At 35.7% G+C, this 26018-nt stretch overlaps 1 protein-coding gene across 6 annotated transcripts in view; it reads right to left on the bottom strand.

Moving 5' to 3' along the window:
- CFAP70 (cilia and flagella associated protein 70) overlaps nucleotides 1–26018 on the bottom strand; it is a 102807-nt gene that overhangs the window by 34947 nt on the left and 41842 nt on the right. For all 6 annotated transcript variants that reach the window (XM_078434403.2, XM_078434405.2, XM_078434407.2 and 3 more), the window contains 9 exons: nucleotides 20634–20804; nucleotides 20373–20453; nucleotides 18703–18794; nucleotides 13557–13621; nucleotides 13050–13240; nucleotides 11437–11568; nucleotides 6050–6175; nucleotides 418–551; nucleotides 183–298 (listed from right to left, as the gene is read on the bottom strand). In XM_078434403.2, the coding sequence (XP_078290529.2) occupies nucleotides 183–298; nucleotides 418–551; nucleotides 6050–6175; nucleotides 11437–11568; nucleotides 13050–13240; nucleotides 13557–13621; nucleotides 18703–18794; nucleotides 20373–20453; nucleotides 20634–20804 (1108 nt within the window). The remainder of the gene's footprint in view (nucleotides 1–182; nucleotides 299–417; nucleotides 552–6049; nucleotides 6176–11436; nucleotides 11569–13049; nucleotides 13241–13556; nucleotides 13622–18702; nucleotides 18795–20372; nucleotides 20454–20633; nucleotides 20805–26018) is intronic.

Raw genomic sequence — 26018 nt, 5'->3', positions numbered from 1 at the left:
GCTAAAATAAATGTGACTGGTTTTCTACCACCATATACTAAAGAATTGCAACATTTCACTTGCCTTTCCAAATTTTTTACCAAAGTTTAAGAACTACATGATGAGTTATTAGAGAATGAAAAGAGAAAGGGAGAATCTTATAATGGAAAAAAACACATTCATATCACAGGAAAATACCATACCAAGTAAAGTCCAGGCTACAACATTAGTTGGTTCCAAGCAAGTAGCATCCTCAAAGAAAATTTCTGCCTGCTCATAGTTCTCCATCAAGACAGCCAGGACACCACACAGCAACAGGCTGAGAAGAGACCAGCAACGTGATTAACAACATGGTCCCATGTCAGTCATGGAACCAAGAAAATTTCATACAGAAGCTTATCTGCTCCTACTCATTCTTCACGTATCTTCCACCCATACCTGTGGATATGATTCTGGTTGAGGGAAAGGGCTCTCCAAAAACACTCCTGTGCTTTGATGTTGTCCTCAGTTAGGAGGCAGAAGGCACCGTAGTCCAGCCAGTGTTCCAAGTTCTGGGGCTCACGGACCAACCTCTATCACATGAAGCATTAGGAGGACCAAGATTATTGCACAGTATGTCATATTTTTATGCACATAAAACCACAAATACCATACGTTTTATGAAAGCAGAAACTATGTCATATTTTGTTTACCACTGATTTCTGAATGTCTAGCACAGTCACCGTTCTGGCTTATAATATGTGGTGAATAAATATTGGAATGATTTAAAAATTAAATTTTCAACTCATTCCTTCCTAGTGTCAATGTTCTGGTTACCATAAGCTTATCCAATTACTTGGAAACCTAGATTCATTTTACAGTTCATTTTAAAGATTCATCTATAATCATTTTTGTCATAGTCTTGAGATGGCAAATATAAATTTAAGACACATATGAAAAAGAAGCATCTCATAATAAGTGAAAAATACAAAATACTGTTGAAACAATTAAAGGTGACATAAATAAATAGAAACACATCCAATGTCCATAGATTGAAAGACTTAATATTATTAAGATGTCAATACTGTCCAAAGAAATTTACAGATTCAATATAATCTCTATCAAAATCCCAATGATATTTTTTGCAGTAATGGAAAAACCCATCCTAAAATTTACATGGAATCTCTAGGAACCCTGAATAGTTAAAACAAACTTGAAAAAGAACAAAACTGGAGGACTCATACTTCCTAATTTCAAAACTTACAAAACTATATAATCTGTGTGGTACTGGTATCAAGACAAATATATAGAACAATGGTATAGAATAGAGAACTCAGAAATAAATCCTCACATTTATGGTTAAATGATTTTTGACAAAGGGGCCGAGACCATCCAAGAGGTAAGGACAGGCTTTTTTTAAAAATATAATTTATTGACAAATTGGTTTCCATACAACACCCAGTGCTCATCTCAACAAGTGCCCTCCTCAATGCCCATCACCCACTTTCCCCTCTCCCCCACCCCCAACAACCATCAGTTTGTTTTTAGTATCCAAGAGTCTCCTATGGTTTGCCTCCCTCCCTCTCTGTAACTTTTTCCCCCCATCTCCCTCCCCCATTGACTTCTATTAAGTTTCTCAGGATCACCTATGAGTGAAAACATATGGAATCTGTCTTTCTCTGACTAACGTATTTCACTTAGCATAATACCTTGCAGTTCCATCCATGTTGCTGCAAATAGCCAGATTTCATTCTTTCTCATTGCCATGTAGTATTCCATTGTATATATAAACCACATCTTCTTTATCCATTCATCAGTTGATGGACATTTAGGCTCTTTCCATAATTTGGCTATTGTTGAAAGTGCTACTATAAACATTGGGGTACATGTGCCCCTATGCATCAGCACTCCTGTATCCCTTGGATAAATTCCTAGCAGTGCTATTGCTGGGTCATAGGGTAGTTCTTTTTTTAATTTTTGAGGAACCTCCACACTGTTTTCCAGAGCAGCTGCAAGGGACAGACTTTTCAACAAACAGTGCTAGGAAAACTGGATATCTGCATCCCCATGCAAAAGAATGAACTTGGACCCTTACTTAACACCATATATAAAAATTAATTCAAAATGGATCAAAGACCTAAATATTAATGCCTAAAACTATAACAACTATAACACTTTGAGAAGAAAATATGTCACAATAGCTTCATGATTCTGGACTTGGCAATGATTTCTTAGATATGACACCAAAGGCACAGGAAACAAAAGAAAAAACAGACAAATTGAACTTCATCAAAAACTTTTAAAAAACTTTTGTACATCAGGGCACCTGGGTGGCTCAGTCAGTTAAGCATCTGAATTGGGCTCAGATCATGATCTCATGGTTTGTGGGTTCAAGCTCCCCACTGGGCTCTGTGCTAAAAGCTCAGAGCCTGGATCCTATTTCAGCTTCTGTCTGTCTGTCTGTCTGTCTGTCTCTCTCTCTCTGCCCCTCCCTGCTCATGCTCTGTCTTCTCTCTCAAAAATAAACATTAAAATTTTTTTAATTAAAAAAAACCTTTTGTACATCAAAAGAAACTATCAACAGAGTAAAGAAGTAACTCATAGAATGGAAGAAAATATTTGCAAATCATATATCTAGTAAGGGGTTAATATTCAGGATATATAAAGAACTACTAAAACTCAACACCAAAAAGTTAAACAACCTGACTCAATAATAAGCAAAGGACTTGAATAGACATTTCTCTGAAGATCTACATATGGCCAAAATACATAGAAGATGCTCAACATTACTAATCATTAGGGAATCAAACCACAATGAAATACCACCTCATACCCATTAAGAGAGCCAGGGTCAAGAAAACAGAAAATAACAATTGTTGAGGATGCAGAGAAATTAGAACTCTTGTAAACAGCGGGAATGTAAAAATGGTGCAGCCACTTTGTAAAACAGATGGTTGTTCCTCAAAAAATTAAAAATAGAATTATCATGTGATACAGCAATCCCACTTCTGTATATATACCCACAAGAATTGAAAGCAGAGTTTCAAAGAGATATTTGTACATCCATGTTCAAAGCAGCAATATTCATAATAGCTAAAAAGTATAAGCAACCCAAGTGCCCACTGACAGATGAATGGATAAGCAAACTATGGTATATACATACAATGGAATATTAGCTAGCTTTAAAAAGGAAGAAAATGCTGACAGATGTTACAACATGGATGAACTTTGAGAACATATGCAAAGTGAAATAAGGACATAAAGACATAACATATGATTTATATAGATTAATGTTTTGAAGTTGTTATAGTCTGAATATTCCTCTGTCAATTAATTTAGAACATTAATTCCAAAAAAATCTGGAACATATTTTCCTACTAAAAAATTATAAATGTGAAAAGATGTTCAAAATAACTTGATATTTGAGAAATGCAAAATAAAACCACAATGAAATACCACTTCACACCCATTAGAATGGCTATAATTGTTTAAAAGATGTATAATAATAAGAATTAGTGAGAATATGAAAAAAATGGAACCCTCATCTATTGCTAGTGGGAATATAAAAGAGTACAACCTTTTGGAAAACAGTTTGGCATTTCCTCAAAAAGTTAAGCATAGAGTTACCATATGACCTAGCAATTCCACTCCTAGGTATACACCCAAGAGAACTAAAAACATATGTCCATATTAAACTTAAACAATAAATGAATGTTTATAGCAGCATTATCCATAATAGTCAAAAAGTGGATATTAGTCAAATACCCATCACCTAATGGACAAATAAACAAAATGTGCTCTATCTATACAATGGAATGTTACTGAGCCATAAAAAGGAATAAAATACTAATACATACTATGACATGAATGACCTTTAAAGACATGCTATTTTATAACTGGCAGTTTGTACCTATTGACCCCCTTCACCTGTTTTGCCCATCCCCCGACCCCCACACAACTGAACACCAAAAAAACAAATAATATGATTAAAAATGGACAGAGGACCTAAATAGACATTTTTTGAAAGAAGATGTACAGATGTCCAGCAGATGCTTGAAAAGATGCTCAACATTACTCATCTTTGGGGAAATGAAAATAGAATAGCTAGTGTCAAAAAGACAAAAAATAACAAGTATTGGCAAGGATGTAGAGAAAAAGGAACGCTTGTGCACTGTTGATGGGAATGTAGATTGGCGTAGCCACTATGGAAAACAGCAGGGAGTTCCTCAGAAGATTAAAAATAAAAATATCATAGAACCCAGTAATTACACTTCTGGGTATTCACCCAAAGAAAACCAAAACACTAATTCGAAAACATATGCACCCCTATGTTTATTGCAACATTATTTACAATAGCCAAGATATGGAAGCAACCTAAGTGTCTATCAATAGCTGAATGGATAAAGAAAATGTGGTGTGTGTGTGTGTGTGTGTGTGTGTGTGTGTGTGTGTGTGATGGAATATTATTCAGCCATAAAAAAGAATGAAATCTTGTCATTTGCAACAACATGGATGGGCCTAGAAGGCACTACGCTAAGACAAATAAATCAGACAGAAAAAGACAAATTCCATATGATTTCATTTATATGTAGAATCTAAAAACAAAGCAAAACAAACAGCAACAAAAAACCAGAAACAGATTCATAAATATAGAAAATTGGTGGTTGTCAGAGGAGGAGTGGGAGGATGGGTGAAATAGGTGAAGGGGATTAACACATGCAGACTGCAGGTCATAAAATAAATAAGTCATGGGAATGAGAAGTACAGCACAGGAAATGTAGGCAATAATGTCATAATAACTTGTATGGTGACCAATGGTAGCTATGCTTATTGTGGTAAGCATCTTGTAATATATATAATTGTCAAATCGCTATATTGTACACCTTAAAGTGTTGAATACAAAATTGTATTCAACTATACTTCAATTTAAAAAAAGAATATCATATAAATGACACCATACAGTATGTAACCTTTTGACAGTGTCTTCTTTCACTCAGTATAATGCCTTTGAAATTCATGTAAGTTGTTGTATTAGTAATACATTTCTTTTATTGCTGAATAGATTATATGGATAAGCCATAGTTTATTTAGTCACCCTTTAAAGAACATTTGGGTTGCTTCTGTTTGAGCAATTATGAATAAAGTTTCTGTAAGCATTCATGTACATAAGATTTTACTTCTTTAAGGTAAATATCCAGGAGTAGGTCATATGGTGAATGTATAAGACACTGCCAAACTATTTTCCAGAATGACGTTATCATTGTGCATTTCCTCTGACAAAGTACGATGGTTCCAGTTGCTTTGTATCCTCATTAGCACTTTGTATTGTCAGCATTTTCATTGTAGTTACTCTAATAAGTTGTAGTGGCATCTTATTGTGGTTTTAATTTGCATTCCACAATAGCTAATTATGTTGAATATCTTTTCATGTTCTTATTTATCATATTTAGTGAAATATCTGTTCAAATCTCTTGCCCATTTTTATTTAGTTGTTTTTCTATTGTTGAATTTTAAGAGTTCTTAATATTCTGGATACAAATAAATCCTTTGTCAGATATATGTCTTGCAGATATTTTCTCCTTTTCTTTCTCTTAATAGTGTCTTTTACAGACCACACATTTTTAATTTTGATGAAGTTCCATTTATCATATTTTTCTTTTATGTATCATGCTTTGGTGTCATGTCCAAGAACTCTTTACCTAATTCCAGATCATGAAGACCTTCTCCTTTGTTTTCTTCTAAAATATTTATCGTTTTATGGTTTAGATTCAGATGTGTGGTCCATTTTAAGTTAATTTTTTACAATGTTTGAGGTTTAAGTCAAAGTTCATTTTATGCATATGGATGACCAATGATTCTAAAGCCATTTCTTTGAAAAGATTGTCATTTCTCCATTGAATTTCTTTTACATCTATGTCAAAAATGTAGTGGCCTTATTTGTGTGGACATATTTATAGACTCTATGTTATTGATTTATGTGTCTGTCCTCTCATCAGTCCTGATGGGTTTTAAATAATTAAAAACTACTATTTGCTATACCCATATTACACAAATAATGGTAATAACAACTACTGGAAAGACCTTTAATTACCTCTTCATAATACACTGCTGCCATTTCAAAGTTCTCATTGACTTCTGCTTCAAATGCAAAGAGTCGAAGCTGTTCATTGCTTGTATAAATGGTTGAAACAGCGTGTTGGACATCATCTGGCATGGTCTGTCAACATCAAGATGTTAGTTAGACAAAACAAAGCAATTACAAGTAGAGAGTCTTATAAAAATAAACTAGATGGGAGACCTCAGTCACGAGGTTGAAAATGACATTGGAGTTTCTTATAGTTCAATATACTAAGAGAGTAAGAGTGAACCAAGAGAGACATATCAAGGATGAAAGAGAAAGTCAGGTATATGAATACCAACAATCTAAGCTCATGGAAGTGAGTAAAAATTAATTAGAACAGAACTCTCCTCCTCAACACTTAGGGCAGTCAAAATCCTTAAGTAAGCCTCCTTTGACCTCAAACAGCTTCCTTAATTTTCTCTTGTGTATGGGATGAATATTATCATTTTTAGGTGCCATGACATGAAAAAGGTTGGTAAGCACTAGCTAGAATCTTCAAACATCAAAAAAATAGGAGACTAAGGATAAAGCTTTGGAAGTTACCTTTGTACCTTCAGTGGGATATATAAATATATCCCCAAAAGGAAACATTTTAGAAATAGTCAGAAAGGTAGGGAAAAACCCAGAAAAATATTATGTCCTATATGCCATCCAGGAAAGCAGTTATAGTATAATAAGTAATCTCCAGGATCAGAAGCTACTGCCAAGGAAGACCTCCAATTCTTTAGAATTTAGAAGTAAAAAAATTATCAGTGACATTAACAAGTAGAGTTGCTAAGGGACGTAGAGAGTAAAGCTTAATTTGAGATGGGCCAAAGAAAGCTCCTGGTTAGAGATTATGTCTCTGTTCTTTGTTCTTTTTGATTTTGATGATCTTGACCTCCAAATTCCTCCAGCAACATACTACAGTGCCTAAACCAGAAATACTCTACCTCTAATATCCTGTTCCAAGAACCTATGTTATAAGCCTTCAATCTTTTTGTGACTTAATCCCCTTAAAACTACTCTCTGACTTTATTTGCCTCATTTCTAATATACCTGTCTTTTCCCAACTGTGTAATACCCGACCTCATGATCATCCACTCATACTACTCTCACCAGCAAACTCAGGTCCCAGGCACCTTGTCCTTTGCCTGCACTTGGCCTGAAAATTCCCAAATTAAAACAGTCCTACAGGAGCTGCTAATTGGTCCAGAAGAAGACTGCATACACACAGAAATATCTGAGCTGCCACAGATTCTTTGGCATTCAGTCTTAGCTAAAGGCCTTTCATACTCAGTAATCTATGTATTTGTCCTTGTTTAGCAACACATTCCATAATACTATGATGCAGTGTCTAAATTTTCTCTCTTCAAGCTTTTCATTCAACCCTTACTCCCTTCATTGTCCAGTAAACACATTACTTCGCAGAGGAAATGGAAATCATCGGGCCAGGGATACCTCAGCTTTTGAACACCATACTGATATAGTTTATTTCTGTATCCACTGTATCTCTTTACTTTCAGTCTGAAGAAGCATCACATCCTTCTCTGTTGCAAGACTAATCTTTCCATCTAACTTCTTGAATCTTTCCCATTTGTATATACCCTGGGTTTGCCATCAATTATTCTCTCTTTCCTTCTATTTTTAATTTCTCCCAGTCTGTTGACTCCTTCTCCCAAACCGATGGACATGCTAAAAGCATTTCTAGCTTAAAATGAAAACCTTGATAATTTCTGGCTACTATTTTCCTACTTCTTCCTTTTATCTTCCAACTTCTTGTTCCAGTTTATTTATTTATTTTCAGAGAGAGAGAGAGAGAGAGAGAGAGAGAGAGAGAGAGAGTGCACAATCAGGAGAGGGTAAGAAAATAGAAGGAGAGAGAGAGAGAATCTTAAGCAGAGAGAGATCTGACATGGGGCTTGATCTCAGAAACCTTGAGATCATGACCTGAGCTGAAATCAGGAGTCGGACACTCAACCAAGTGAGCCACCCAGGCGTCCCCCAGCTTCCTGAATTTATATTTATCTGTTTCCTAAGCACTCATTTACTCCACAATTCATTATAATTTGAATCCTCTCCATTAGTCCAATGATACTGCTATGTAAAAGTTAATAACCTCCTTATTTTCAGATCCAATGAAAACTTTTCAAATTTTGTTTTTCTTTTTCTCCAGTTTTATTCAGATATAACTGTCGTGCATCACTGTGTAAGTTTAAGGCACATAGCTTAATGGTTTGACTGACATATATTGTAAAATAATTACCATAGTAAGTTTAGTTAGCATCTATCATCTCACATGGACACAATAAAAAGAAAAAAATTTCTTGTGGTAAGAACTCTTAGGATTTACTCTCCTAACAAGTTACAAATATATCAAACAACAGTGTTAGCTACAGTCATCATGCTGTATATCATATGCCTGGTGCTTGTTTATCTTGTAACTTGAAGTTTGTATCTTTTGACCGCCTCGTTCCAATTTCCCCTTCCCCTTCCCATTCCCCAGCTTTTGTTTTTCATAACTCCTAGGAATATTTGACAATGTTGACTACTTTTTCTTCTTAAAATTCTCTTCCCTTAGCTTTTGTGACACCACTGTCTTCTGGTTCTTTTGCTCTTTTAACAATTCACTTATCTCCTTAATTCTTTTATTCATCCATCCCTTAAATGTTGGTATTTCTATAGTGTTCTACCACCAGCTTGCTTCTCTCTCTACTTATGTTTTCCTCAGCAGCTCCATCTATAACCATAGTTTAGTTAAGTATGTCTACAAGTATATCTTGTTTTATTGAGCTTCAAAGATATTGCTTTTTTTATTTTTATTTTTTTTTACAAATTGAAGGTTCATGGCAACTCTGTGTCAAACAGGTCTGTTGGTACCATTTTCCAATAGCATTTGCTTACTTGTCTCTGTGTCACATTTTGGTACTTCTCACAATATTTTAAGCTTTTTTATTGTTAATTATATTTGTTACGGTGATCTGTAATCAGTGACTAGGACTCAGTGAAAGCTCAGATGATGGTTAGCATTTTTTAGCAATAAAGTTTTTAGGTTTTGTTTTTGTTTTTGTTTCTGTTTTAGAGAGAGAGTGTGTGTGAGCTGGGGAGAGGGCCAGAAGGAGAGAGAGAATCTTAAGCAGGCTCCACACTCAGTGTGGAGTCTGACACAGGGCTCAATCCCATGACCCTGGGATCATGACCTGAGCAGAAATCAAGAGTTGGACGCTCAACTGACTAAGCCATCCAAACACCCAGCAATAAACTTTTTTAAAAATTTTTTTTAATGTTTATTTATTTTTGAGAGACAGTGAGACAGAGTGTGAGTGGGGGAGGGCCAGAGAGAGGGAGACACAAAATCAGAAGCAGGCTCCAGGCTCTGAGCTGTCAGCACAGAGACCGACGTGGGGCTCGAACTCATGGACTGCGAGATCATGACCTGGGCTGAAGTTGGACGCCCAACCAACTGAGCCACCCAGGCGCCCCTAAACTATTTTTTAATTAAGGTATGTACATTGTTTTTCTAGACATAATGCTATTATTGCACATGTAATAGAGTATAGTATAGTGTAAATATAACTTGTATATGCACTAAGAAACCACAAAATTAATTTGACTCACTTTATTTTGATATTTGCTTTATTACGGTGGTCTAGAATCAAATCTTCAGTATCTCCAAGGTATGCCTATATGCACTTATGGCTCCCCAAATCTCATCTCCAGCTCAGATCTCACTCTTGAGAAAAATCCCACAAGAGCTAATATTCAAAAGTAATTTCAATATCACCTACCTCCCAGTAAATCTGCTTGTGTTGTATTTCTTGTCCCACTTCCTGGTACTACCTGCTACCCAGTCATTGAGCCTTAAACTTAATCTTTGCCCCCTTTTCCTACTTACTATGTAATAACCAGTTAACATCACCAGTTTCACTGCATCTAACCCAACTGACACACTGTTATCAGTGTTTTTCATAAAATGTAGATTTGATCATACTATTCCCCAGTGTAAAATAATTAAATTTATTGCTTCCAAAATGCTAATAATAGAAAAGGCAAAACTTCTTTCTGTGGCATACAAGGTCTCCATCCATATTCCCAACTCCCCTACTAGGAACTTATTGATCCCTGGCTTCACCTCCTGCTTCTCTGTTCCTTAACCAGTTTAGCATCCGTTCCCGAACTATATGCAGTTTCTGTGTATCCCATATGCTTCCAAGCTTCCAAGCTTTTGTGATGTTACCTATGACTCAAATACTCTGAATCCTCCACTTTGAGAATTTTTTATCCTTCAAGCTCAAGCCACAGCTATTCTGTGAATCCTTTCCTGACAGGTCTCAGGGCAAAGTTGATTACTTTTTATTTAGGCATCTCCTAACCTGCTTTACCATGGACACACCCCTTCACAGCATTGACCTCACTCTGCTACATTTATTTGTATTTTATGTCTCTCTCGTCTACTAGACAGGGATTCCTTGGAGGCATAAGGCAACAGTAATTACCACCTAATGTTCAATTTTCAAAGCAATTCATCCAAGTCATCTGTGCCCAAGGCAGGATTGTTCTCTTAATGCTAGCTAGGATACTGGACATTCCTCACCCTCCTCTTCCAGAAAGGCTAGACAAGTTGAAAGAAAAAATGATGGTGACAGAGAAGAAAATCAAGTGAAGGAAAGAACAAATAGAATAGAGGGTTTGAGGAAGCATACCTGCTTAGTGACTACCAACAGGACAAAAAGACTTTGGTTTTTGTCATAGTTTTCAAATAAACCACAACTGTATACATTTAAAAATGAGCAAATGAAGGCAATATGCAAGCTGTGCAAATACAGATATAAACAGATAAATGGGAGGAGGGGGGCACCTGGGTGGCTCAGTCAGTTAAATGGTCAACTCTTGATTTTGGTTCAGGTCATGATTGCATGGTTGTGGGATCAAGTCCTGTGTTAGACTCCCTGCTGAGCGTGGAGCCTGCATGGAATTCTCTCTCTCCCTCTCTCTGCCCATCCTCCCCACAAAATAAATAAATAAACTTAAAAAAAAAAAAAAACAGACAAATGGGAGAAGAACAGGCTACCCGGCCAATGAAAAGGCATGTGTGAAGCATCATTGTCATATAGGTCCAATATCTGAAATCTCATAATGTTTCTTGGTTTTGATTGCCAATATCAGAGAACAAACTGAGAATTACACACATTCACAGAATAAATAAAATGATGATTTTTGTTTTACAATTTGCATTAGCCGATTTTATTTATTGTTTTAATCGATCACATTTCTGTTTGCTGAATTAAGGAAGAAAGGAATCAAGGAAGGAGGGAATCATTCAGAGACTTTGATGCCTTAAAGAGAAAAGGAAGGGCTCTCAGTTATTGATCACCTACCTGGTTTAAGGCCACATGCATCTGATCCACCAAGAACACATAGAGCTCACTAATAAATGTCTGAAGTTCCTCCTGGCTTTCAAATGATGTTGTCTTCAAATACTTCTCTCTCACAATCTTTACTACAGCATGCTGTAAGAGGTATAGATCACCTATTTGATAACAGAGTCCAGTACCATGCTGACAACACAGGCCTCCCTTGAGCATCTGGTCTAAGGCTCATCAGAACTTCAGAAGATGATTGGTTTCTCCCTTGGTGACTGATAAGAGTGTCAGCTCTCTGATTTTCCTCTGATTTTCGACATACTCTGTATGACTTCTTTTCTTAACGTCATCACTAATATAGTCAATGCAGAACTCATATCATGTGAAGAGAGTTATAAAGCTAAAGAAGACCTCAGCATTAGGTTTATGTATTACATCTCTCATCATGGCCACATGATACAAGAGAAAAAGGCCTGATTTGACAGTCTAGAGAATGGAATTCTGGTTCTAATCCTGCCACTGTACAACCTTAAAAATTACAGTTAGTACCTCATTTTCCTCATTTGTTATATGGATGTGCGTTTCTGGTATTATTATCTTACTTCAGAAGATGATTGAGAAGCCAAAGAAAGATAACAGGTAGGTGGTGAAACTTAAAATGCTGTACAAATAACATATTGCTATAGCCATGACAGCTTTTATTCCCCTTAAGTTAATGTTATTGTCAGGTTTTGTACTAAGCAGTTTCCATGCATTATATTATTTAATTCTCATAATGAACCCATGTGATAATATTAGTATTATCCCTTATTGTTAGGCAAAGAAATTGAAGCTCAAAGAGATAAAGTCACAATCCAGCTAGTAATGGCAGAACCAGGAATTAAACTAAGTTGTAATCATGCCATCTACTGAGAAGAGTGTTTTGCCTCCATCAGCATCAGTGTTTTTCACTTTATTACTTCCATGTGCTTTCTTTTTATCTGTTTAGTACAGGACAGGACACACAGTAAATGTGCTCAGAGAGGCAATCCAGTGTAGCAGTTAAGAATATGAGTTCTGGAGCAAGATTGCCTAAATTTAAGCCCCATCTTTAACCTTTACTATCTCTGTGATCTTAAGGAAATTACTTAACCAATTAATATTGCATTTCTCCATCTGTAAAATGAGGAATATCTACCTCATAGGGTTGTTGTGAGGATTAAATTAGTAAAATTTGAAGCATTTAAAAATTTGTCTGGTGTAAGCAAACAATAAATGTTAGCCATTATTATTTGGGAAATTATTATTAAGTAAATATTTCTCAAATCTTAGTGATTGTGTGGACTATGGAAAGGTTGGCAATGGGAGACAGAGTAGTCATGGAATCAGTAACATGTACAGAGTTTCATCCCTGCAACATGAAACCTGTCTCAAAACTTGGCCCCCTCAAGTAAAGACTTAGTTTCTTAAAAACTCACACTTGGAATGGATACTGAACCATTCCAAGGCTTTGCACAAGTAGAGTTTGTGGCATTCTATCATAAGGCACATTGCCAGCAAGAATGTGGAAGCATAGCTGGACAACTATAATTAAGAATGTAGAGAAGATGCTTCATAAAAATCCATGGAATAATTAAATGAATATTTACCTTGAGTTGTTCTTTGAAAGCAAAGTATTTTCCTGAGCAGTTAAGTTCATAGTTGAGCTGGCACTTCTGTTCCTCTAGGGTTTCACTATCCATATCACTCCCTAGTTTGGCCACCTGTTTTCCAAACATCCGGTGATACTCATCCAGAATGGCTCTAGAAATATTTTTGATCTGCATGTGGTAGTCACTCACTGCCTAGAAAAATACAAAATGTCTGGAAAGAGGCCTCAGAGAGATCAAGATGTGTAATGGAAGTCTGAAACTGGATTGGGTTTTACATTCAATACTGCTTTAGGTACAAATTGCCCTTTTCAGCTCAGAGACCAGCCAAAGACTAAACACTATACACTATTCACTGTCTGCCACTGGTCACAAACAAAACCAGGAAGGGAAATATATGCAGCTAAAATTTCTCACACCTTCTGGAAAACATACTGAAGAGTCCATGCCTTATTTTCAAATGGGTATACTCAACATGTTATTATAGTTTCACCTTAGCTTTGGCACTTGCCTTTTGAGCCCCTCCTGTCCGACGGGTAAGAGGCGGCCTTGGCGGAATCATATCCTTGACCCTGTACCAGGAAAAAAAAACAACAACAAAAAATAAACAATTATCCGCAGATTTATGTTCTCTTATTCATACCTCCAAAGAGCCTATACGAGGGAGATCTAAGGTCTGTTCCCACATCACACTTGAGCACTGTGCATTTGTCTCATATAAAAGCCTAGATGTGAACCATAGAACAGTATATGGCTGTGAACTAGATAGGGAAGAAGCCAGGAAGCAGCTACTCAGAAACTAACTAAGTTGTACTTTTTTTGGCTAATTTGAGCCCTGGCTTTACTCTCACACATTTTTTAAAACTGCTATTGCACTCAAGAGACTGTTCGACTCAGGAGTTGGAAAGATATGGGTGTTATGATTTTAGGTGCACTCAGAAGAGTCTCTGATAGCATTAAGTTTTGGAAATCCAAATGGTACAAGGCAAGTGAAAACTTTTCTTTCCTGTCCATCGAGGATAAAAAGTGTACTCTTGGTCATAATTTATGACTGCATTCAATTACAATAATGATACCAGACTTTGTGGTGAGTAAGAAAGTATATTTTGTCACTGTCAACCTACTTATGCTAAACTTTCTACCTTCCATTTTCAGGAGACCTTACAAAAACTAGAGGAAATTAAGTTCTAGTTCTTCCTCCTTGTAGCTTCAGATTCCTGCTGAAGTATATCGTACTGCCTTAAAGTTTATAATCAAATTCACAAATTCAATTTTTCTTTAATAGGTCATATGTAATTGTATATCTCTGCTCTTGATTTCTAATTTTAATTTTATTTATTTTAATAGGTAATACATTCATGATTCAGAACTTAAGAGGCATGAAACAACATATACTAAATTGTCTCCTTGTTATTAGCCTTGTTGACAACCTTGTCTTCCAGCCATCCAATTTCCTCTCCAGAGACAACGTTATCTATTCACTCATTCAAAATATATACTGACTGCCTATTATCCATCAGTCATTTTTCTAGATGCTGGGGATAGAGCATAAAACAAAGTACATAAAAATTCTTGCCCTCATGGAGCTTGAATTCTAGCAGGGAAAGAAAGACAATAATTAAGATAAATATGTTAGTGATATGTGCTGTGAAGAAAAACAATGCAGGAAGGCAAATAGACTACGTTGGGAGCTAGGGTGGTGAAGTAGGGAAGCACATTTCATCAAGACACTTTACTGAGATGCTAACATTTGAGGAAAGACCTCAGGGAAGTGAGGAAGCAAGTTGTGTAGATATCTGGGATAAGAAAAGTACAGGCAAAGAGAACAGAAAGTGTAAAGGCTTTGCTGCAACAATGTGCTTGGCATGTGTGAGGAATAGCAGGAAGCAAGTATGGCTGGACTGAAAAAGTGAGAGCAAAGTACAGACAGAATATGTAAGCAGTTGTAGGCCATTGCAAGGACTTTGACTTTTACTCAGAGTGTGCCAGGGAGTCACTGGTGGTTTCTGAGCAGAGGAGTTACATCAGTTGACCTCCATTTTAACACAATCATTATCGAATGTTGTATTAAGAATTGTCCAAATGTCCATCGACTAAAGAATGGGAAAAAATGTGGTACATCCATACAGTGAAATCTAATTTAATAACAAAGAAATGAAGTACTGATACATGTTACAGTATGGATGAACCTTGACAGCATTACGTTAAACATGAAAGTTGCACACATCCTAGGATAGGATACATGCTCAGAAAAGACCAGAGAAGACCCCAAGCTTCCACCACTGACTGACCTATAGGCCCAGTGCAAGCAGGAAGTGAAGGTTGAGGCAGAAATGTAAACAGCCTTGTTAAGTGTTAAAAGAATGCTCCAGCATGGAATCATTTGCAGACAAAACAAATATTTTTTGTTTTATTTTTATTTGTTTGATTATCTTAAGATCTTGGCATTTAAGGAAATCTCAATCAAAACATTGGCTGAAAAAACAAACAAACAAAATAAACCAACCCACACTGGCTAAACACAATCTACAACTTCACAACAATTAAGAACAGCAAACCCTGGGGAAGGGGAAAATCGGATTTCCAAAGTTTGTATAATATCCAAATGTCCAGTTTTCAACAACAAAAAATCACAAAATGTACAAAAAACATAAAAGTGTGCCTCTTTCAAAGGAAAAAAATAAATCTATAGAAACTGTTCCTGAAGAAGTCCACACATCAGACTTGCTACAAAAAGTGTGAAATAAAGCAATTTACTCATGCTCAAGAGCTAAAGGAAACCACAAACAAGGAAAGAGAAATCAGGAAAATGATGTATAAACAGAAAGGAAATAGAATATCAGTAAAGAGACAGAAATTTTTAAAAGAACCAAACAGAAAGTCTGTAGTTGAAAAGTACAATAACAGAAAGGATAAATTACTAGAAGGTTCAACAGATTTGGTCAGGCAGAAGAAAGAATGAGCAAATTTGAAGAGAGGATAATTGGAATTACACAATCTGAGGAACAGAAAGAAAAACAAATAAAAAAAAGTAAAGAGAGCCTAAAATCTGTGGTACACCATCAACATACACAATGTGTGTGACCAACATATACCCTATGAGAATCCCAGGAGAAGAGAGAGAGAAAGGGGCAGAAAGAATTATGAAGAAATAATGGCCCCAAACTCCCAAAATATGGAGAAAGACATGAATCTATATATCCAAGAAGCATAACAACTTCCAAGCAGAATAATCTTGAAGAGATCTACATTAAGATAAATTGTAGTCAAATTGTCAGAAGCCAGAGACAAGAGAAAAACTCAAAAAGCAATGAGAGGAGTGACTTGTCACAAAAGATAAACAGATAATTTCAATAATGTCAAAAAGAATAACACAAGCCATGGAGGCCAGAGGTACTAGAGTAACATATTTAAAGTTTTGAAAGAAAAAAGAATGCCTGCCAAAAATTCTATATACAGCAAATCATCCTTCAAGAATGAAGAAGAAATTAACAAAATAAACAAAAACTAAGAGTCTATCTTAAATACAGAGAACAAACTGAGGGTGGATGGAGGGGTGGGGAGAGGGGAAAATGGGTGATGGGCATTGAGGAGGGCACTTGTTGGGATGAGCACAGGGTGTTGTATGTAAGCCAATTTGACAATAAATTATATTTAAAAAAACTAAGAGTCTATTAGTAAGACCTAATTCATAAGAAATGCTAAAGAGAGGGGTGCCTCAGTGGCTCAGTCAGTTGAGCATTCGACTTCGGCTCAGGTCATGATCTCAAAGCATGAGTTCAAGCCCTGCATCGGGCTCAGTGCTATCAGCATGGGGCCCACTTCAGTTCCTCTGTCCCCCTCTCTCTCTTTCTCAAAAATAAATACACTTAAAAAAAAAAAAAAAAGAATGCTACAGGGAGCCCTTCAGGCTGAAATGAAAGAACAACTAGTCAGTAACTGTAAGGTAACTGAAGAAATAAGGAACACTGGTAAAGGTAAACATGAAAGCCAGTATTATTGTACTTCTGGTTTTAAACTCCTCTTTACTTGTTTGGGGAGCCTGGGTGGTTCAGGTCATGATCTCACGGTTCGTGGGTTCGAGCCCCACATCGGGCTCTGTACTGACAGCTTGGAGACTGGAACCTGCTTCAGATTCTGTGTCTCCTTCTTTCTGTATCCCTCTCCTGCTCACCCTCTGTTTCTCTCTCTCAAACATAAACAAACAGTAAAAAAAAATTTTTTAAATAAAAATAACCCCCTCTTTACTTGTTTGTAGAAGGCAAATGCATAAATTGTAATTAGAAATATTTGCTAATAGGCACACAATGTATAAAAATATAATCTGTGACAATAATAATATAAAAAGGGAAAGATGGAGATATAGAGGAGCAGGGTAAATAGTATTGAAGCTTAGTTGGTATTATTCCAATTAGATTGTTAAAGGTTTAAGATGGTCATTATAGGGGCACCTAGGTGGCTTAGTCAACTAAGCATCCAACTCTGGGTTTCTCCTCAAGTCATGATGTCATGAGTTCAAGCCCTGCATAGGTCTCTGCACTGTTAGTGCTTGGGATTCTCTCTCTCCCTCTCTCACTGCCCCTGCACTGCTCTTTCTCTCAAATAAATAAACAAACTTAAAAAAAAAAAAGATGGTAATTATTATTTCCAAGGTAACCACTAAGAAAAAAGAATGAAGATTCAAATTACTAAAATCAGAAATAAATATGGGGACAGTACTCCCCATTTTTATAGAGGTAAAAAGAATTATAAGAGAATACCATGAACAGTTGTACATCAACAAACTGGACAACCTAGATGAAATGGACAACTTCTTAGAAACACAATCAAAGCACTATGGTACAATATAAAAAAAGTTTTTTAAAAATTGCACTTATTTATATGTGACATGGGTGTGTATGTGTGTATTTTAGGAATTTTAACTCCAGAAGGATAAATACCAATTTTTTAAAAGTGGTTATCACTGGGGCACCTGGATGGCTCAATTGGTTAAGCATCTGACTCTCGATTTTGGCTCAGGTCATGATCTCATGGCTTATGGGATCGAGCCCTGCATTAGGCTTTGAGCTGACAATGCAGAGCCTGCTTGGGATTCTCTCTCTCTCTTTCTCTCTGTCTCTCTCTCAAAATAAATAAATAAACATTTTAAAAAGCTTTTTTAAGTGGTTATCACTGGGTGAGTAGAAATCTGAGTATTTTTATATGCTTGCTGATCTCAATTTTCTCAAAATCTTGACTTTTTTTTAAGTTGATGTATTTATTTTTGAGAGAGAGTTGGGGAGGGGCAGAGAAAGAGGGGAAGAGAGAATCCCAAGCAGGCTCCACACTGTCAGCACAGAGCCTGATTTGGGGCTTGAACTCACAAACCATGAGATCATGACCTAAGCCAAAATTAAGAATCGGGCGCTTAACCAGCTGAACCACCCAGGTATCCCTTGATTTTTTTTTTTTTTTTATGCTGAGCATATACTGCTTTTGTAATAAGAAGACAACTATAACAAAAGAAACTTAATCTGGGCTAAAAAACCAGAAAACTGTCTGCTGCTTAGTCTAGGGAAATTATATTTATGGAGACAATCTGAATTCCTTTTATTTATATCTAAAATGTTTTTGCAAAAAAAAATATATAAATATAAGAACCATTGCTACACACCTTCTGGCTAGCTCCTCTGGCATTCGCTTTGGAACCAAGGCTTTGTCCAGCTGAATCTCCAACACAATGTATGTGCCTGCTTCTACATATTGCTGTAAAGATATTTTTCTCTCATTTATTCTTTCCATTAAAAACAGATATTTATGAACAAATTTTAGTAACATAGGATAACATATACAATATAAGAAAATTGCATATACAACTATACGTATATAGTATGATCTTGACTGTCAAAATATTCTTAATATAGAAAAATAACTGGAAAGAAAAATAGTTACAGTGGTTATCTCTTGCATAAAAGGATTTTCAATTTTATTATTGGAAACTTCTACCTCAGCTGAAGCACTGTTTAACTTGTTCAATACTTTTCTTGTAACTGTTTTAAGTGAATGCTATTCTTTCTGCCACCAAATCTTCCAAGTCCAAGTATTTCCAATCAGAAATATTCTGACATTCCCATTCACAGAATCCACATCACCATCTACCAACTGCAGTTTGATGGACATTTCTATCCAAATTTTTTTCCAGCACCCTAAATACAGCATGTCCAAAATTTATCATTTCCCTTATATTGATCTCTCTTTGACTTATGATTTTGTAATCCTTCTCGAAAGTGAGGCTTGAAACCTGCGTTATCTTTAGCTTTTCTTCCTCAGCACCCTTAAAGCTCCCCAATTCCAAATCTTGCCTCTTCAAGTTTCTGATTTTCCTTACTACAATCTCTTCCCTAAATCAAACTATCATCACACACTCACCTGTACAATTAGAAAAACCTATAAACCAATATTTGAAGCCCCTACCCCAACTTCATTTTCTCGGTTTCACTTCCTTGCAAGAGTTCTACCCTGAAATACATAGGAGGTCTTATTTCTACATGACTTAAAAACCATTAATAGGAGTCTCCAAGATGAAGCTCAAGAGTTCCTTATCAGCTACATAATGAAGTCCAAACTTGTTAGCAAATCTTTCAGTCTTTCTACAACTCAACACGGCCTCTCTCTCCTTTTTCACCTCTATCTAGAAATTCTCCTTTCTTTTCATCTGTATTCCATACACAAAATTAACTGATTCACTCTAAATTCTGCTACCTTCTTTGTGTCCTGACTCGGGCTGTTCCCTTGCCCTGAAATGCCTACCCTCTCATCTTCATCCGGCAAACTATTCTCTTCATCTTTCACTACTTAGCTCAAATGCCAGCTCTTCCATGAAGCCTTCTGAGACTGCTTTATCTTAGGAGCGATTCATCTGTATTATGTGAGCCCAAACAGCACTTTTATTTGTACCTCTATTATAATATTCATCAAAATTCTGTGTTATGGTTAGTTATGTACCAATCTGTTTCACCCACCAGACTGTTGAGTGTCTTGAGGGCAGAGGAGTAAATGCTACAGATGATGCATCTCTGCATGATTTCTAATATATAATACAGTAGAATTACAAAAACACATAATTTTTTAATGTTAGAAAGGACCTAAGGTTAATTTGGTACTACCTGCTCATTTTAGAGAGTCTCAACAAGACAAAGAAATTTACCCAAAGTTATAAACTAGTCATGGCAAATATGGGATGGTAATTGAGATAATGAGAACTTTTCACAATACCATACTATCTTGCTCAGTAAAAAACTGATGAATTTAAACTTAATTTTCCAACTCTTTATGCATAGTTACCTGTCCTTCTGGATTGTGGCTTAGAGAGGGTTCAACTTCCAAAGGAGTATCTGAGCTCTGAGATTTTATACTAGGTGCTTGCTGAAAGAAAATGAACACGCCTCAAAAACTGAATTCTTACATGGTCTTCCCAATGGCAGGAACAATGATCATTAAGTTGCAACAAAAGGCAAACTAAATTGATGCAATTCACCCTATAATCAGTACAAGCCTGTGAAATGTAACAAAGCTAGCAAAATCATCACCTTCTCAACAACCTACCATATCCCCAGGCCTAGGCCTTCCTTCTATATCCTTTTCTTTGACTGCTTTATCTTCTTTCAGGTTCTTTGAAACAACTAGTTTAGACAATGGAGAATTAATTCCTCCTATTTTATTATTCTGAATCAAATGATGGCCAGTATCCCGGAACAAGCTAAATAAACATTTGGTCTGAAAAGAAACAAAAAAAAAATGCAGTGAATCACAGGCGAATGAGACAAATTTGAAAGAAACTCACATTATTCTTTAACAACATTTAGTTTTCTAGATAATTTCAACATTGTAGAATCAGAGGGAAATAGGGAAAAGAAAAACTTCACTGAATCACCATACTTGTTGAACAGGTAAAGCCCTCATAGAAAATTAGCTATCTATCCTATTATTTAAATTATTACAATGAGATTGTTCAACATCGCTTGGTTTTGGTGTTTCTTAACTCTTGTTCCTAGAAAACTTTTAATTTTTGATACATAATTTCAGATTAACTTTAAATGGTAGATAGGGGAAATAGGTTCAAGAATTCCTCACATTTACACAAATGGGTTAAAAAGGCTTAGGGCCCAGAGCTGCTGCAGGGTGAAAGCCCCCAAGGTTAGCTAGCTAGACTAGCTAACTAGTAATTTGTTATCTTTAAAATTGCATGCTCCATCAATCTGAAACTTTAAAGAAGACCGCTAATTCGTTGTATCACCTACAGGAAACTACTTACCATCTGGCACCAATATATTACTGTGCTTTGACCACAGCTTTAAATGCTACTTTCCTCCCAGACCCTTTGCTTCTTACACATATGAGTTAATGATTCCTATCTGTTTCCTTCTGCACACTCACCACGTATGTAAAATCTTGATAGCTCAATAAATATGGAGACGAAATCCCTGTTTAGGGCTCTTGTCTCCTCCCAGACATTAGCCTCTCTCATTTTCATTTCTGTGTCAGTGTCTGCTCTCTTGCAGGACCAGAGAGAATTTAGGATTCCTGATCTGTAACAGGTAGAATTTATTTCTGCATAAGAAATATCTAATTACTACTTGCCTATCAACTATAATTGGAAAAATAGGGCAAGTTTAAAATTCAAACTAAAAATTTTGTATGGGAAAATCAAACTATAGATAAATGAAGAAGAATCATAACTTTTTTTAATAATTTTTTTATATTTATTTATTTTTGAGAGAGAGAGAGGGAGACAGAGCGTGAGCGGGAGAGGGGCAGAGAGAGACAGTGGGACACACAGATTTTGAAGCAGGCTCTAGGCTCTGAGTTGTCAGCACAGAGCCCCACGCGGAGCTCAAACTCACGAACCATGAGATCATGACCTGAGCTGAAGTCAGATGCTTAACCGACTGAGCCACCCAGGTCCCCCAGAATCATAACATTTTTTAAATTAAACAACATGGTTGAAGTCTAAATAGAATTTATGCTGAGTGAAAGAAGCCAGACTAAAAAACAAAGAGGGGAAGACTGGTCAGAGGTATGAGAGGATAAGAACAGACACAAGAAAGTCTGGGGGGGCAGGAAATGGATATTTGCCTTATCTTGATTGTGGTGATAGTTTCACTGATGTGCTATAAATATTCATATACATGTCTTTGTGTAAATGCAGGTTTTCAGTTCTCTTGGGTAGGTTCTTAAAAATGATCTTGTTGAGGGGAGCACTTGCGTGGCTCAGTCTGTTGAGTGTACAACTTCGGCTTAGGTGCTGATCTCATGGTTCATTAGTTCAAGCCCCGTATTGGGCTTGCTGCTGTCAGCACAGAGCCCACTTCAGATCCCCTGTTCCCCTCTCTCTCTGTCCCTCCCTCGCTTGTGAGAGCCTCTCTCTCTCTCTCTCAAAAATAAATAAACATTTTAAACAATGATTTTGTGGGTTGTACGCTAAGTTAATGTTTAATATAGATTTTCTATGTAGTTTTTCTACCAAGTATTAAGATTGAAATATTGAAATTTCTAAATGTCAGATTATCTCTCTTTCAATTCTGTTAGTTTTTGCTTTAAGTATTATGAGTTTCTATTGTTAGGTGTGTATACATTTATAATTTATATATTTATTTTACACAATACTTTGTAAATTCTTTCTGATTAATTGACCCTTTAATCATTATGACATGCCACTCTATGTTGTTAGTAATACTTCCTGTCTTGAAGTCTATTTTGTCTGATATAAATATAGCCACTCAGCTCTGTTATGTTTTCTATTTGCATAGCATATCTTTTCCAACCATTTGCTACAATCTCCATGTATCTGAATCTAAGTGTGTCTGTTTTTAAATAGCATATTATTGAATCTTGATTAAAAAAAATTTTTTTTAATTCATTCATTATTCATTTTTGAGAGAGAGACAGAGTGTGAGTGGGGGAGGGGCAGAGAGAGAGGGAGACACAGAATCCGAAGCAGGTTCCAGCCTCCAAGCTGTCAGCACACAGCCCGATGTGGGGCTCAAACCCATGAACCACAAGATCATGACATGAGCCAAAGTTGGATGCTCAACCAACTGAGCCACCCAGGCCCCCTGAATCTTGATTTTTTTTTTAAAATGTGGTCTTATAATCTCTGTCCTTTCATTGGGGTATTTAACACTACTTACATATAAAGTTATTGTTGAAATATTTACATTTATGTCTGCCATTTTACTATTTGTTTTCTATATATCTTCTGTCTTTTTTGTTCCTCTGTTCCTCCTTTAAATGCCTTCTATTATGCTAAATATGTATATGTACACACACACACACACACACACACACACACACACACACACACACACAAATTCTCTTAGCCATCCTAACTAATCACAGTGTATATCACACTGATATTAACTTAATTCTGGTATAATGTAGAAATTTTAGTACACTGTAGTTCCATTCTATCCTCCCTCCTTTATGTTACTATTATCATACAAATTAAATCTATACATGTTATAACCCAACAATATAATTAATGCTTTATATAATGTCTTTCAAAGAAATTAAGAGTAAAAATTAAAAAAAATACATACTGTATTTCTGAAATCTTTTATATTAACTTAAATTTAGCCATTTCTAGTGCTCCTTGTTTCTTCCTGTGGATTCAAGTCAGCAATCAATGCCATATCCTTTCAAGCAGAAGAACTTCCTTTAGTGTTTCTTACAAGACAAATTTGTTAGCAACAAATTCTTTCAATATTTGTTTATCTTTGGATGTCTTTATTTTACCTTCCTTTTTGATTGCTAGCTTTTTCATTGAGCACTTTGAATATGTTATTCTACTGCCTTCTGGATCCATTGTTTCAGAAGAAAAATCAGCTGTTAAATACATTGCAACTATAAGCAATGAGTTGTTTTTCTCCTGTTGAATTCGTGATTTTCTCTTTGTCTTTCAGCAGTAAACTCTAATGTCTATGTTGTAGATGCCTGTATGCTTATCCAACCTGAGATTCTCTGAACTTCTTGGATATGTAGATTAATGGTTTCATCAAACATGAGACATTTCTAGACATTATTTTGCCGTGTATCTTTTCTGCCCCTTACTCTCTTTCCTGGGACTCTCATTTCAGTTATGTTGGTTGCTCTCCACAAATTTCAACCAACAGCATTGCTGGGCATAGGTCTTTCATCCACTGCTCCAAATTGTGTGAGTCTTCTTCTATGGCAGCAAAGTTGCTGGTCCTCACAGCCTATCCTGCCCTAGGATAATCACTGCACTGGTTAAGCTAAAGAAGTGGAGTAGGGAACAACTTAGGGAAGTTTTAGAAGCAGCCCTAACCAAGAAAGCCTCAAACTCCATAGTTTTTCATGCATTAATGCTTCTCAGTTTGTTGATGCCTTTGGTCAATTTCCAGAGTGCTGAAAGGTTTTTTTGTCAATTTGTCCAATTACAGCTGCTTTTGGTGGTGGTGGGGAGAATATTTGACAACCTTCTCACTCAGACATAGCCAGAAAGATTTCCTCTCCAATATTATATGTATATATATACACATATACATATATATATTTAATTATGATTATATATTTTTTAAAAGTTGTGGTCATATTGAATGTAGTTTTATATCCTGATTTTTCATTTAAAAGATTATCACATGTATCCTTTCATGTTTTAAAATTTTTCATAAGGTAATTTTTAATGTATATACAATAGTCTCCAATCACCCCTACTACACCCCTAGTACTACACTTCTAGTACCTTACATATTTTATCTCATTTAATATGTAAAACAATTCTAGGAAAAAAGCACTGTCTTCATTTATAATAAATTTATTTATAATAAATCAATTAATTAATTAAAGTTGAGAGAAACTGAGTCACTTGCCTGAAGTTACCCAGCTGGTTAATTCCGGAATTGAAACTAGAGGCTGACTGACATCAAGGCCTATAACCTTTCAATTATAATATACTACTTCCCTCAGATATATCTTCATTTAGTAAAATTTGGATACAATTCTACTTATTCCTTTAAAATAGATTCCTGGAAGTAGGAATGCTACAGGAAAAAATATAAGTATTCTAAGCTTCTTAATATGTACTGACAAAAATTTTTTCATGGTTTGTACTAATTTACACTTCTAGCAGTGAATGAGAGTTGCTTTATCACACCTTTCCCAACAATGGGCATTACCATGTTTTAAAGAATTGACTAATTCTACAGGTAAAATTGTATTTTACTATTATTTTAATTTGCAGTTCTTTGATTCTAAGTAAGGCCAAATGTTTCTTCTTCTTTTATTTATTGACCATTGGCATTTCTTTTTTTGTCTAGTACTGTTTCATGTACTTTGCCCTTTAAAACAAAATTAGTGTGTTTTTCTTATCAATTTGATAAAGTGCTTTATATTTTAGGAATAGTAACCATCTTTCCTACATATATTCAAATATTCTCCCGTTTTTCAGTTACATTGTAATTTTGTTTATGATGGTTTCTCCTATACATAGAAGCTATTCATTTTTCGTTAATCTAAATCTTTTATATCTTTCATTGCTCTCAAGCCTAGGAAAGTCTTTCCTGAATTCATATTTTTTAATTAATAGCCACTTCTACTTTTATATTTTTCACATTTAACAATGTTAATAAACTCATTTGCAACTTATTTTTATCTATGCTATATGTAACATTTTGGCATTCTTTTTTTCCATTTAACTATTTACACAGCATTAACAATTATCTTTTTTAATAGATGCATATTGAATCGTTTTTATTTACAATCATTTTCTAAGCTTTTCTCTATTATAGACATTTTAAACTTATTTTTTAATTTTTTTTAATGTTTATTCATTTTTGAGAGACAGAGAGAGAGCTTGAGCAGAGGAAGAGCAGAGAGAGAGGGAGACACAGAATCCGAAGCAGGCTCCAGGTTCTGAACTGTCAGCACAGAGCCCGATGGGGGACTCAAACCCATGGACCGCGAGATCATGAC

This window comes from Panthera onca, chromosome D2, assembly GCF_046562875.1.
Source record: "Panthera onca isolate mPanOnc1 chromosome D2, mPanOnc1 haplotype 2, whole genome shotgun sequence".
Classification (NCBI taxonomy): Eukaryota; Metazoa; Chordata; class Mammalia; order Carnivora; family Felidae; genus Panthera; species Panthera onca.
Note: the sequence above shows the minus strand (reverse complement) of the source record. Positions and strands in the feature narration are given on the sequence as shown.